The 14,090-nt window shown below is 54.1% G+C and overlaps 3 protein-coding genes across 4 annotated transcripts in view; 2 read left to right on the top strand and 1 right to left on the bottom strand.

The window, feature by feature from the left end:
* The window catches only part of TNFRSF13B (TNF receptor superfamily member 13B), a 159,624-nt gene that overhangs the window by 22,192 nt on the left and 123,342 nt on the right, over positions 1–14,090 (bottom strand). The window lies entirely within an intron of this gene.
* Positions 1–14,090, top strand: part of TMEM11 (transmembrane protein 11) — a 377,196-nt gene that overhangs the window by 361,126 nt on the left and 1,980 nt on the right. Inside the window, exon 1 of one of the 2 annotated variants that reach the window (XM_065732857.1) lies at positions 8,274–8,386. The exons of the other annotated variant lie outside the window; for it this stretch is intronic. Coding sequence (XP_065588929.1) covers positions 8,313–8,386 — 74 coding nt within the window. The 5' untranslated portion in view covers positions 8,274–8,312. Of the gene's footprint in view, positions 1–8,273; positions 8,387–14,090 lie in introns of those variants that run through there. 2 annotated transcript variants of the gene reach the window in all.
* On the top strand, positions 1,482–6,803 carry NATD1 (N-acetyltransferase domain containing 1). Its single transcript, XM_065732819.1, has 3 exons — positions 1,482–1,621; positions 3,395–3,513; positions 4,150–6,803. The coding sequence occupies exons 1-3, from the start codon at positions 1,525–1,527 to the stop codon at positions 4,264–4,266; spliced, it is 333 nt and encodes a 110-aa protein (XP_065588891.1). The 5' UTR covers positions 1,482–1,524; the 3' UTR covers positions 4,267–6,803.

The following is a 14,090-nucleotide window of genomic DNA, read 5'->3' as shown; positions in this document are numbered from 1 at the left end:
AGAGGGGAATTTTTTGGTTGTCGGACAAGGTGACGACGATTAAGTGAGTAGGGCGGGCAAAAAAGGGAGTTGTCCTGCGGGTGGGGTGAGCCCAGCGGGTCAGCAGCACCCCTGCAACCCGGGTCCCTCTCATATCTTTCCTTTCTGCGTAGAAAACCCATTGCTTAGGGCCTTACCCGCGGGTATGCATCATCTGTATGCCAAGGAAAACAGGACTCCCTTGTGCTCCCGCAGCTCCCTGCGTGTGCAGGAGATGGGAAGCCTCGGCGGGTGCAAACAGCACTCCCTGCCTTGAAGGAGAAGCTGTAGTTCATAACATCCTGCATCCCGTTTCAGGATATTGACCAACTCTGCACCCACCAGGCTCCAGCACCAGAGGTCCAGGACCAGCCGGGAGCCCCCACAGCCTCTTTGGAAAATCCTCCAAATATCTGCCTGTGCATGCATCAGGCTCACCTGCCCGGGCACGTGCTGTCAGCAGGGTTGATGTAAGGGGGGGGCCGCTGCAGCCACGTCACCCTACGCAGGTGTAGGGATGACATTTCATTCCCATGGGATCCCATTCCCAGGGTCTCCCGTGAGCCAGCCCTGATGTGTCCGGGCAGCGTCCCTGCGATCCGATCTCTGAGGAGCAATTTTTTCTGGCAGAAATTCCCAACGTGAGCCACGCAGCTACGAAGGAGGGGGTGGAACCAAGCGCAGCCCTTGTACAGTCACATGCAGTTCCGATCCGGGCTGTGCAGAGCATTTTTTATTGGTGTGAGGGCTGGAAATGTGTCCGAAATAAGGACAGGAAATATGGGTCTGGGGCTGCACCTGTGCCTGGGCTGGACCCAGTGACAGCGTTAACATCCAGCAGCTGGAAACTGAAGCTAGAAAGGTTCAAATGGGAAATAAATCATGGTCGTTAATAGTGGGAGTAATTACCTTAATGAGAGACGTGGCAGATTCACCGCCTTTCAGCACAGCCTGGGAGCATTCCCAAAGCCCACGTTCGGGCTGCGGGTGGTGACGCACTGCCCGTGCCACGGAGGTGGGAGTGGGACGGGCCTTCCCAGCTTTGTGCCATCCCAAATTGGGAAGCAGCACTGGGGTTTGGGACAAGCAATGGCACACAGCTGAGACTGCGGAGGTTTCCAGCAAGCGCTTCATGCTCCACCGCCTTCAAACCGCTCCTTAACGCCTCCGTGGAAGCAAGCGGCCCCGAGCGTGGTGCACCAGAGAGGCCCAGCGCTGTCCGTGACCGCATCGCCCACGCGGGGGCGCCGGGGCCCGTCATGGCGCCGTGTGGCGCGGCCCCTTTAAGAGCCGGGAGAATGTATCAAAACAAAACGGCGGCGCTGCCATTGGCTGAGGCGCGGGCACGTGGCGCACAGCTGGCTTCCTGCGGCCGCGCGCCGGTGGCAGCTCCCGGTGCCGCCGCCACGGCCCGGCCCGGCCCGGCCCCGCCCGCCGTCCCTTCCCGGTACTCCGCGGCTCCGCGCTCCCGCACGGCACAGCCCCGCGGTCCGGCTCGGCCCGGTAATGGCGCACTCGGCGCCGCTCGGCCTCCTGGAGCAGGGCTGCCCCATCCAGGTGGAGCACGATCGGAAGCGGCGGCAGTTCACCGTGCGGCTGAACGGTAACGGGGGGGAGAGGGGTGGAGAGCAGCGAGCAGAGCCCTCCCCGCTCGCACGGTTCCGCCCCTCGCTGCCCTCAGCCCCCTTCTTCTGCCCCTCCAGGGGGTTTTCTCAGTGCCGCCCCCACGGGTCCCCACCGAATCTCCACCCGTGGTACTGTATGTGGAGAAAACGCTCCCCCTGACTGCTCGCTGCCGGCACTGGGATCAACCGAGGGCACCCGGTACTGCGGGAACATGGGTGGGACAAAAGGGGACACTGGGGAAAGGAAATCCTTCACTCAGAGGGCGGTGAGGTGCTGGCTTTACTCCCAGAGCAGTGAGTGCCCAACCCTGGAGGTCCCCGAGGCCATGGGTGGGCCCTGGGCAGCCTGAGCTGGGGGGCACCCAGCTGGGATAGGATGAGAGGGAGTGGCATCAAGTTGTGGCAGGGAGGTTCAGGTTGGGTGGTAGGAAGCATTTATCCTCAGAAAGAGGATCAGGCAGTGGCACTGCTGCCCGGGGAGAGGCGGGGGGGAGGGGGCTTCACTGTCCCTGGAGGTGTTTGAGAACCACGTGGATGTGGCACTGTGGTTGCTGGGCAGTATTGGAGGTGGGTTGGACTAGATGATCTTGGAGGTCCTTTCTGACCTTAGTGATTCTGTGGTTCTATGATTTATCCTCAGTTTGGCTGTAGGTAACAGCACAGACAGCCAACGTAGCCTGTTTGCTGGAAAGCATCACTGAGAATTTCGATGGGAAAAACAGAGCAGGTTGTGCCACAGTGCTGGGACAAAAAGGGCTGCACACCGAGATGGCACCATGCTTTTTTATTGCCACAGTCACCAGAGTTCCTAAGCAGGAAACTGCAGCTGAGCTGCCCCCTCCCTCCCCCCCCAGCCCCCCCCTGCATGCTGCTCCAGAGTGGGGCTGTCAGGGACAGCTGCGCCATCTCCACTCAGCACTGCGTGCAGTGCTTTCTCACCATAGGAACATGCCTTGCACACTGCAGGGCTGCATGTCTGCCTGGGGATGACTCCTCAGGATTGCTGCTTTGCCACCTTGATCTGAGAGTTCCCTCCCAGGGAATGGCTTTGCACGGTCCTTTTTTTTCCCCTGCCAGTTTGCAGCTGTGGAATGATGCATAGGATTGCATCTGGGTTGGGCGGTGGGGAGGAGGTGCTGCTCCTCAGCCCCATCCCAGCGGTTCCCCAAGCCCCCATCCCACGACAGAGAGGGCACGGGGTGTTGTTTACAGCTGAAATGCAGCAAAAGCAAATGGATGGAGCTCAGTTGAGGCTCGCAGTAAGTGCAGGTGAAGGTAGGGTGCTTCATTCTCCAGTAAGCACTGCAGGGAAAGGAAAAGTTTCTGTTATTTTAGTTGTTTGTCTCATTGATTGGAAGCTCGTGTTTTGGAAACTCTTAAATATAGAAATCCTCCAGAAATGAGTTGAAGCTGAGTTTGGTCTCTACAGATGGAGACAGAGGGGTATTATTAGCTCTTCTGTGATTCACATGTGTGCTGAAACTTCTTTCTTCCTCTATCTGAACCAGTGTGAGAGTATCAGGGTGTTGCAACAGGAAACTTGTGCACACACCCCTGCACACCTGTGTGCACTTCCCAACGGGATACTCATCTCTTCCACTGTCTTCCCCTCAGTCCTTACAAGGTCCCAAATGCAACACCAGGCCTGGAAGCTTTGTCCCGTTTTCCACCCGATGCTGTAGAGGGAGAGGATCTGGTGCTCCCTGGTCAGCTTTGGCAGCCTCAGCCTCAGTGCTCTCTCCCATCCTCAGGTTGCCACGACCGAGCGGTGCTGCTCTATGAGTACGTGGGGAAGCGCATCGTGGACCTGCAGCACACCGAGGTGCCGGATGCCTATCGGGGAAGAGGGATAGCCAAGCACCTCGCTAAGGTACAGCTGCTGCCCCTATCCGATGGCAGGGAGAGGCACGAGGAGGTGAAGTGAGGTCCTGGAGGAAAAGGAGAGCGTTTTGGGGTGGCTCAGCACTCGTTAAGGAAGGCGTTAAGCCTTCACCCTGGGAGCTGGAGGGCTGGATGGAAACCTGTGGTCAGATGTTCCTATTTCTGGCCACGAGAGGGGCTGGGTGAGTTCCAGCATGTCCTCAGCTCATTCCTCCTCCCCTGCCTGCAGCTCTTGCTCCCACCCTGCTTCCCTGTTCCAACATCTCCCCCCAGGAGCCGTGCTCCCACACCCCAAAGCTTCAAGGCCCGCTCGTGCCCTCTCTCTGTCTTAGGGCCCACTGTGGGGCTGTCAGCACAGTGTGGTGGCTGTGGGGCAATGCTTTGGGGTTACAGCTGCTCCCTGTCCCCGTGGCAAACCACTGACAAAGATAACGTTTATGTAATGCAGATGGATCCCTTTTGCAATGTATGTCAGGGTCCCAGCCTTCCTCTGCTTGAACTGGGGACCCCATGGCACTGTGGAGGCTGAAGCTGTGCTCCCCCAGTGCTCTGGCACATGGATCTGTGATCCATGAGGTTTCAGGGGCAGCGTGGCTGTTTGTAACCCATCTGTTCTCTCTCACAGGCAGCCCTGGACTTTGTGGTGGAGGAGGACCTGAAAGCTCACCTGACGTGCTGGTACATTCAGAAATACGTCAAGGAGAACCCACTGCCGCAGTACCTGGAACACTTGCAGCCTTAAGATGGGACTGCTCTGACACCAGTGCTCCTGTTCAACGCGGCCTTCACTTCTCTGCGGTCTCAGGAAACCCCACTCCCACACTCACAATTCCCATTGTTTTTTTTTGTGTGTCAATGTGGTGCACGATCGTGGGCACGACCTCCTCTTCCCTGCCCATGTCTGAGCGTGGCTGTGGCCGCAGGCCAGGCTGGCTCTGGGCACACGTGCTCCCCTGGTGCTCTCTGTCCCAAGCCAGAAGCTGGAAGAGGATGATTTTCCCACCAAACTCCACAACAAAAACAGGGGATACATCTGCACCTCATTCTCTCTCCTTTGCTTGGCAACAGTTGTGAACTTGCCAGGTGATGTTGGTTAGGGGAAGTTGTGGCTTTCAGCCCCATTTCCTCCTGAATCTGGGGGAGATGCTGTGGATTAAACCTCGAGGACCAGAAGGAGGTGCTGGAGGAGCCCCAGCTCTGTGGGGTACCAGTGAGACCACGGAGGCTGTGGTGGTGCCACCAGGACTGGCTGCAGAAATGCTGGGTTATCTGCATCTGGAGAATAGCTGTGTGAGGAGTGGGCTTTGTCCATTGCAGCAGAGCATGCAGAGCCCATGCACGAAGAGCAAGCAAAGCAGTTGTGTTGTGGATGCTGCTCTCTGAAGGTGCCAGCTCCTGCCCAGCTTTCTGGACATTGCCCCTCATGGTTGATGGCTGTCATTCTGCTCCCTGCTGCAGCAGACCCAGGAGAAAAGCACCCACCAGGGGTGGTTTCCTGCAGCTGAAGAGGAGGCGCCTCCCATCTCCCTCAGCTCCAGCCCTGCACCAAGCCTGTGCCCCACACCCTGAAGTCCAATCCATCACTGCATCCTGAGAGCAACAGGGGTAAGACTGCTGGGACCTGGTCCCCTCTCCAGGGCTCAACTCTTGATCTGCCTGCCCTGGTACGGCTGCTGTTCACGGCTCCCTATGGCCTCTGGGAAGCAGCTGTGCCATGGGGCACTGTCTTCCTGCTTGCCACCCCCTCACAGCTGCGAGCCTGGGTGCTGGCATAGAGGATCAGCCAGCAGCCAGGCAGCAGGAGATAAGGAGCCTTTCACCTGGAGGCCAGATCCAAACCTAGTTTATCTCTCAGCAGGGACTAAAGTTTACAGTCTATGCCACAGACTGAATGAATCCTGGGCCAGGCAATGGCTCGGCCCTTTCCCAGAGCCAGTGCAGAGTCCCTGGAGGCAATGGCAAGAGGTCTGTTAAAATCCTCTTCAGCTCTGTTGCTGCCCCAGTGCTGTGGGACCCCTTCTTGCCTGCACCGTGCACCTCAGCAGAGACCTGTGCCCGGCTGCTGCCCCATTGCCAGCTTGTGCCACTCAGGAAAGGTGCTGGGCTCAGCCCTACCCCATGTCTCTGCCCTATTGCTGCCTATTTCAGCCCAGCTGCAGCCTTTGGGATGGCTTTGAGAGACTGGGAGAGGGTCACAGATAATGAGCAAAAGAAGACATCTGGGCTGCTAAATGCTCAATCCTTAACTTGCAAACACTCTTTAACATCTGGTTCCAGGAGCAATGCTGGCTCTGTTATGGCCAAGTGATGACAGAACCACCCTGCAGTGAAGCTGAGCCATCTCCTGCAAGCCAAGATAAGATGCTATTGTATCTGTGCTGCAGCAGGACTGCATGCTCAAAGAGATCTGTGCCTAGTTGCCTCCTACGAGCAACAGCATTGAATGCAGCACTGCACTTGCACTGGTTTGGTTCTGGTTCCCACTGTGGCAGTTCTCAGAAATTTCTGTAGCTGGAGTATGTGCCAGCAGGCCCCAGTGTCCCAGCCTGGCCCTGGAGCCCTTTGTGCTGCTCCAGCAAGAATCCCATGCTTCCTGGTGCTGGATCCTAAGTGGCAATCGCCTTAAATCAGGCACAGCACTTGTTTTTGCTGCTGCTTCCCTCTGAGGTGCTACAATTCCTCTGGTGTCTGACCTGACAGTGATGTGCCAGGTTCTGTGCCAACTGTTACTGCTGTACCTGTTCTCCTGCCCCAGCCCCACAGCATTTGATGTCAGCAAATAGCAATACCCACAGGTCACCAGCAATGCTGCCGTCCCTTATTCTCCTATGAAGTGCTCCCAGCTCACCCCTGCAGGAAGGATCTTCCTGAGCCCTGGGCTGCCCGTTGGTGCTGACTGAGCCTGGAGGAGCTGGGATCCTGGACTCTCTCTGGCAATGGGAGTGTGGAAGTGGTTTGGTTGAACAGTGAGGTCCCCAAACCCATTTGTACTGCAGACTTCGGTGGGTGGGGAAATACACATTGCTGTCAAACCTGCTTCCATATCACCCAACTTGAAACACTCCCTCCCTTCTCCACTTTCCAGCACTGTCTTCCTCTATCCAAGGTTTCCATTCTGTTGAATTCAGTGGTTACGATGTGCCTTTCCTTCTCAGGACCTGTTACAAATGACCTTTTTGCTTTTGTTTATGTCTAACATTTATCTTTATCCTTTCCTCTGTTGTACTATAGAACACAAACATATTGCATGGATTACAATAAAAAGTGTGGCTTAGCTGAGCTGCAGTGGTTGCTGCTCAACACTTGCTGGGCTGGAGGTGACTGGGGACCTTGGGCATCCCTGGCTCTGTCACGTGGGTTGGGTCACTCAGGCACAGCCTGCTTCACAGGTCTTTTCTGACAGCTCTTCTTTCCAGTCCACATCCAGGATGATTTTTGCTGCCTTGCTGCTGGTTGTTCGTTTTCTGTAAAACAGTATTTCACATCCCCCCCACCCAAAAAACCTCTCACACTTCTAACTCCAAAATCTCCTAGCTGTTAACTACCATCCATATTTGTGTCTTGGGTGGGGGGGGGGGAAGAGAAAAAAAAGGCAGGAGGCAGCAGATTGGGCAAATGCTGCAAATGCAGTCTCTCCTGAGCTGGCACTGAATGCTTGCATTCATCTGTTTAAGATGTTTGAAAACACAGGCATGAAAACATTTCTATAGCTGGTTAGCGGAGTCACTGCTTGTGTGGAGCAGGGCAGGTGATTCAGAGGAACATGAACTGCTTCCCTGCTGGGCCCTGCACTCCTCAGCCAGGAAGCACAGCCCCAGCACTGCCCCTCGGGCTCCCTGCCAGCGTGTTTGCATTGCTTCCTACAGATGGGTGCAAGCCACGGAGAATAAAGCTGGAATTGCTAGAGCCAAAAGATCCCAAAGCTGCTGAAATAGTGGGCGGAAGGGGCACTGCTTTTTTTCAGTCACGATTTGACCCAATATGACAAGTGACACGTGGCCCCAGGTCGCAATTTGAACCAGAGGGAGCTTGGTGTTAGCTCTTCCTGAGGGACAGCGGGTGGTTGGGTTATAGCACAGAGCTGGGCTGTTGCTAGTAACACGCTCTGTTTACATACCACATTCCAGGAGGTCTGATGCTCTGACCTGCCCCAGCAACATCGCACGCTCCGCTGCACTGGGAACGTTTCCCAAGCACCTCCTGCTCATGCAAATGTGCTATTTACCTCCAGTGTAAGAGCCGAACCCCAAATGATGGCTGAGAGAGCCGCGTGCAACATGGCCCTGCGGTCTGGAAGCACAGCCCCGCAGCGTCTGGGAGGATGCAGGCAGCGATGGGCTTGTTCTATTTAGTTACATTACCTCACTTGGAAATAACGCCGTCAAAATGAGGCATTTTCTAGGAAAGGGATTCGCAGAGACGCCGCCGCTCTTCTTTAGCGCGCTGCCCGTCACCGCACACACACACGGCCCCTCTGATGCGTTCCCTCCTTTGGTGGCTCCTGGGGAGAAAGCAGCAAGAGCAGGATGCGGGAAACGAATGGGGAACGGCACAGGGCGGGCGCTGGGGCAGCCGAGAAACCCCCCACCCCGACCGCCGCGGCCGCACACGGGACTACGCGCCCCATAGCGCTTCGCGCGGCGGCGCGCGGCATTGTGGGAATTGTAGTCCGCGCGTGGGCGCGCCCGCTCTCGCCGAGCGGTTCCGGCGGCCGCGCGCACTCCATTTCCCGTGGGGCGGCGCGGCGGGCCCTGCGGCGGAGACATTTGCGAACCCAGTGTGTCCAAGATGGCGGCGTGGGGAAGGAGGCGCGCTGGACCCGGCAGCACCAACAGCGGCGGCGGCGGCGGAGGCCGGGAGAGGTGAGCCCGCGGATGGGGGATCCTCGGGCGGGCGGGGAGCGGGAGAAGGCGGGCTGCGGCCCTCAGGGATCCGCGCGGTCCTGAGGGGAGCGCGGGTCCGGGCGCTCCCGCTGCGGGACCGCGGCCCTCAGGGTTGGGGGGGGGGCGGCGGCTCTGGTTCTCCCCCTGAGGCGGTGGGGGCTGGGAGGGGGGGAGAGCCGGCCCTGGGGTGTGCGGGATGGGGGTCCGTCCTTCACGGCTGTTTGTAAAGGGGAAGGGCGCGGAGAGGCCGCCAGGGTGACCTCCTGCTACGGGGAACCCGCGCTCGGGGTGTGCTCCGTTTGGGGGCCGGGGCACTTCGGGAATTCCGGCTGTGAAGAGGAGAAACGGAGCGCGGGGAGATGTCGCCGAGCTGCTTTAAGATCCGTCCTCGCTGTGGGTTGGCTGCTCGCAGCGCCTGGCCGTGCTTTCTCACCCTGTTCTGCCCTGGGGTGACTGATGTCACGGGCTGCGTGCTCGTCACGGGCTGCGTGCTCATGGTGAGGATCCTCCGACCGCACAACTGCCCCCCGTTTGCTTTTGTCCCCCTGCCTTGCTTAGGCACTGCTATCCATTTTATTTTTATCATTATAGTTTCATGTGTGGCTTTTGCTTCGCTTTGTTCCCTCGCTGTAATCCATGAGGGTTGCATTTGCCGGTGCTGAAGCTCCCTAACCAAGGAGAGCGGCCCTTAAAGTCACGGCATCAAGGTGGAGCACAGAAATGCTGCCTCTGCTCGGGGAGTTTGAACGTGGTTGAATTGGAAGGGCTGATGGAATTACTACCTCAGCACGGCTCACATAAACAAGTCGGAATACCGCCGGGCACAGCGGTGTGGTGCTGGAGCTGTGTGCACCCCGTGCTGGCTCCTGCCCCAGTGCTGAACACAGGAGGTGGGATCTCAACGTCGCAGGCCTGTCCTGCCAGGAGAGCTGGAGAGAAAAAAACATGGGGGAGAGCACTTAAATTCAGTGAAAATGATTCTGCCAGGCAGAAAATTGATGCGGGCTTAAAAGTGAGGCGTCCCCCCGTGACTTTCATCTGTCAGCTGTACTTTGCTGTAGTTTGTGGTGGTTTTTAAGCTATGATTACTCTTGATCTTGTGATCAAAAATCCTTATTCATAGACATGAGATGCTTGCTTCGTGAACCTTTCAGCATACCTTACTTTGCCTTTTACGATGAGAAGTATGTGGTTAAGAGCACGAGAGCACAGAAGTGACACACAGTGGGGCAACAGGTGATCTGTGTCAACGTTACACCACTGAGCAGCGTTGCACAATCCTTATCAAAAGGCAGTGGTTCTGTTAGGTGTCATCCCATACAGACCAGCAAGAAGATACTTGTAATAGGTGCTGGGTGATGTCAGCGAGGCAGCACGCCTTCCTTGTGATTGCAGAGCTGGAGTTGTGACTGAGCCAGAGCCTCTCTGGATCAGGGGTTAATTCTCCATCACACCTACTGGTCTTGTTTGGCTGCTGGAGATGGTGGCACTGACAGACCCGATGACATCACATGATGACATAGGCTTTTTATAAAGACAAATATGGTTTTCTTACAGGATTCTTGTCCCAGGATGCATTCCTTTCAACTGAGTATGCTAATCCAGCTTTCCTCATAAATGAGCTGCTTCAAGGTGTTTTTGGAGTTGTCAGCCAGCTAGTCTTAAAAGACAGCAGTGTGTTGGGAGGTGGTGTCAGAAGAATAAAACACTGTCTGCCACGAGGAGGACTGACCGACTTTCACTTAAAAGTAAATAAATTCGTTTTTAAAAGCCCGGTGACTGTCTGTGGAAATTTGTATCCCATCCTCAATGAGTTCATTGATACAAAGAAATCTGTAGTTGGTCAGAGGGTGCTTTCCTCAATAGGACTGAATGTAAGTATGTGCATTTCAGAGCATGTTGGCCATGAGCTGCGCCTGGCTGTGCGGGAGCAGTGGGGAAAAACCTAAAGAGAACCAACTAAATATTTGTTTTCCTTCATTCTGGATAGACTCCTTAATAGAGACTATCTAAAGAGGATTGTTAATCCATGCACCAAAACAACTTCTTGTGTAGAACAGGCACTGAATTGTACTTGGGGTTTTTGTGTGAAGCGTGGCGTGGTGAGCGCCCGCACGCAAGACAGAGTGCAGTTTGTTCTCCTCGGAGATGCTCTAACCAACTGCAGGAAGAATGGCTCTCGTGTCATCACTGCTACGTGTGCTGGCCCCTCTGCACCCTCAAGGAGCTCTCCTTTCACTACCTGCGCTGCTCAGATTTCTGGTACTCTGTTTGCTTACAGCAATGATTGACCTGTTTCCATTAGCCTAGCTAATCATTAGGTGGCTTAAAAATGACGTCTCTTTTTGCTCTAGTGGTTAGATTTTCTTTTGTTATGGTCTGGTGATGCTTCCCTAAGCGTTGTCTTCCCTTGCCAAGGCTGCTTGAAGATCACCCTTATGTTCTCCTGTTCCCTCCTGTTTGTATTTAAGGCACAGCCTTTGACTGGAGGTCTTGCCTGCTTTTCCTGCTCTTCCTCCACTTCAGAGCAGTCGTCATCAGCCAAATTTGCCTGACAGCAGTGGTTAATGGCCTGCACAATCTGCCAGTCTCAGAGCTTTGGTAGAGAAACAACTGTTGAGGTGTTTAAGCTTGGATTTGTTAGTACTTTGTGCATCCCATGTTCTGGAGCTGTCTCGAGCAGAAAAATAGTCTGTTGTCACATACAAGTCTCAGTGGGAATGCTCCTCCTCAAAGCCAGACCACAGTTCATTTTTCACCTGAAATTCTGAGAAGGGCTTAGGTGAGTGAGGGAAGTTCAGTGTACTCGAGTGTGATTTTGTTTTGCCTCAACTTTTTTACTTAGGCTTGCATGAGATCTAATAATGGCCCCCAGACAGGTGTGCTTTGAATGTGTGCTTTGTCCTGCAGTTAGCACACAGCTAGCAGCAAAGCCCTCCACTGCTCTGCTGGGCTAGGTTTTGTGTGTGTGCTACTTGTGACAAGTGTTATCATGCTGCTGCAAGCCTCTCCCTGCTTATTTATTTATTTAAGTACTAATCAGACAGGTTTGTCTCCATCTGTAGTTGATCTGAATGCACGTTTGGAGCTGTGAGCAATGCTGTTGTCAGGAACATCCTTTTAAAAACAAAAACCTCTGCACAGAGGGACAGCTGCACCTTGTGCAGGTGGAGATTGCTTCTATGTGTGCTTTGTGGAATTAAAGTGGTTGGAGACCCTGAAACCCAAACCAGAACATCTGGCAGATGGGGGAGTGCCATTAGGTGGAGGGTCAGTGCTTCTGCCCTGCGAGTGGACTGTGGGAGGAGGATGCTGGGCTTCCTTCCAGGATGCTGTCATACTCCTTGCTCTTAGCTCTGCTCGTTTGGGCTTTTGTTGTTTGGGTTTTGGGTTTGTTTTTTTTTTTTTGCTGGTTGGCACCTGGGAAAACTGAAGGTCTTTTCTCACTGAGCAGCAATGTGCTTCCTCGTTAATGGGAATTTATTTCTTTGTGAAAGCTACCTCATTGGGACTGCTGTTCTCCAGGCTGCACTTGGCAGGAGGCAGCTGTAGAGGGCTGCTGCTGGGGGGAGGTGTGCAGGGCTGTGCCCCTGCTGTACCCCACTCCTCGTGCTCTCTGCTGTTCCCATGTTAGGAAGGTAATCCCATGGAATCTGAAGCTTGTCCTGCAGCTGAGACAGACACTGTCCCACCTGCTGGTCGGAGGGGCAGGACCCATTCACAGCAGATCCCTTGTTTCTAACATTGCTGACCAAGTTCTAGTATTGACTGTTTTATCTGAGCTTCATCTTGCTTTGCTGGGAGTATCGGTGCATTTTCCCACACGTGCATGCAGTTGGCAGCAGAAGTCAGGCATTTTGAGCTGCAACTATTTGGGTGTAAGATCCAGAACTCTTCTTGTGTACAGCTTTTTAACTTTGCCCTCTTTATTTTTTGGAGATGAGGGACGGTTCAATCAAACAGTTTGATTGAATAAAATTATCAACTGCTTTTAGGTTCTGGTCTGTCTGGTCAATAGCCTGCTGGGCTTCTGAGTGCTTGGGACTTCTGGGACCAGATCCTCTCTCACTCTGGGCGTCGATGAAGTTTTTAAGTAAGAAGGAGCTACATAAAGTGAGCAGTGCTTCACAGCAGGGATGCCAGTCTGGAGTGGATTGCATAGCTCTGCATTTTTGTCATTGCTTTGGGGGTGGGGAAGGGGGCAGCATGGCAGGCACCGAAAGGCAGACCGTGCAGCTCCAGTGTTTCAGCAAATCCAATTGCTTTGGTGGGGTTTGTTCATGTGCAACTGCCACGTACAATTGAAAGGCTGTGTCAGGGGAGATCTGGCTTGAGGTCCCTGGTTCTGCTCTGCATGCCAGCAAGCCCTGAAAACTCTTGGAGCCTGCACTCAGCCCCTGCATCTCAGCTGCCCTGGGACTTCAGCTTTCCTTCCTCCAGGGGCAGCCAGTTCTTAATGTAACGTAATGCATTATTTCTACTATATATAGTAATATACACAGGTGGAGACCCTGTTCTTGCATTGCTGACTGATTTCACATTCTTTGCCCTTTATTTTTGGAGTTGTCCATCTTGTCTGTTGGGACTCTGCACCACAATAGAAATTTTGGCCCCACGTTAGGGGTCTGTTATGGAGAAGAAGCACAGTGAGGGGGGCAGACTGTCAGAGGTGATGGAGCCTTTGTGCAGTTTAGTTCCCTACACTTTTTCAACAGAGGATCTTTTAAGCTCTGAACAGGTGAGATCTGAGAAGTATGGCTGGTGGGTTAGTGCTGTTCTGATGATGCTGAGAGGCTGCAGAAATCTTCTGTAGTGTCATTCCCAGAGCTGGAAACCTGTGTGCCATAGACTTCTCTACAGGCAGAGCAGAGATGACCTCGCTCACCTCAGACTTCACAGGGGCTGCAGGGTGACAGGGCTGCTGCTCTCCCTGAGCCTCTGAGTGCTACGTACACAAACTGAAATTGGATTCTGCCTGTTTCGTAGAGACATGCTGTGTGTCCCTCGATGTCACAGGAAGCTGAAAGTGCTCCAGCTGTGTTCTTAACATATATTAGTGCAGCACCTGCTTAACTAATTCTGCAGTACATAGAGAAACTCCTTAATGTTAGCTGATTCTTAGCTGTGTAGTATTCCCTTGATATTTTCAGTAGATGCTGCCCTTTAATTATTGTCTTTAAATACTTGCCAGCTCACAAGAGTTCAGTGCATCCTGTGCCAGAGGAGTTATCATCTACAGAACGTAGCTTCTCTAGGAAGGTTACCTTCAAAATCCAAGCTCTGCCTGGCAGGATGGTGGCCTTGCAGAGGTCCCTGCCATGCTCAGCATTCAGATGGAGTTTTATTTCCCTTTCTACCCATGTAATGCACTGCACAGAATTCAGTGACAAGCTCACAAGTGGAGTTTTCCGTGTGATTTTTGTTAACACCAGCCAGGCTCTGAAAAGCACTTACTATTCTGCTCTGAGAGAAGCTGATGCATCTGATCTCCTGCTGTTTGCCATGTTTGCCACCATTCACAACAGCGGCCACTTCTGGCAATGGCTTGTAATTTAACGTGTACTTGATTACAGGCAGTCACTGCACGGTACCTCTGCAGCGTGAGCAGAGCTGTTCAGGACGATGTGTGGTACCACAGCAGCTTGCAGACGTGTGTTTTCTCTCCATTATTCTCCAGTGCACA

The sequence above is a fragment of the Cyrtonyx montezumae genome, unplaced genomic scaffold (assembly GCF_038088225.1).
Source record: "Cyrtonyx montezumae isolate F1298 unplaced genomic scaffold, pur_monq_1.0 scaffold_16, whole genome shotgun sequence".
Lineage (NCBI taxonomy): Eukaryota > Metazoa > Chordata > Aves > Galliformes > Odontophoridae > Cyrtonyx > Cyrtonyx montezumae.
Note: the sequence above shows the minus strand (reverse complement) of the source record. Positions and strands in the feature narration are given on the sequence as shown.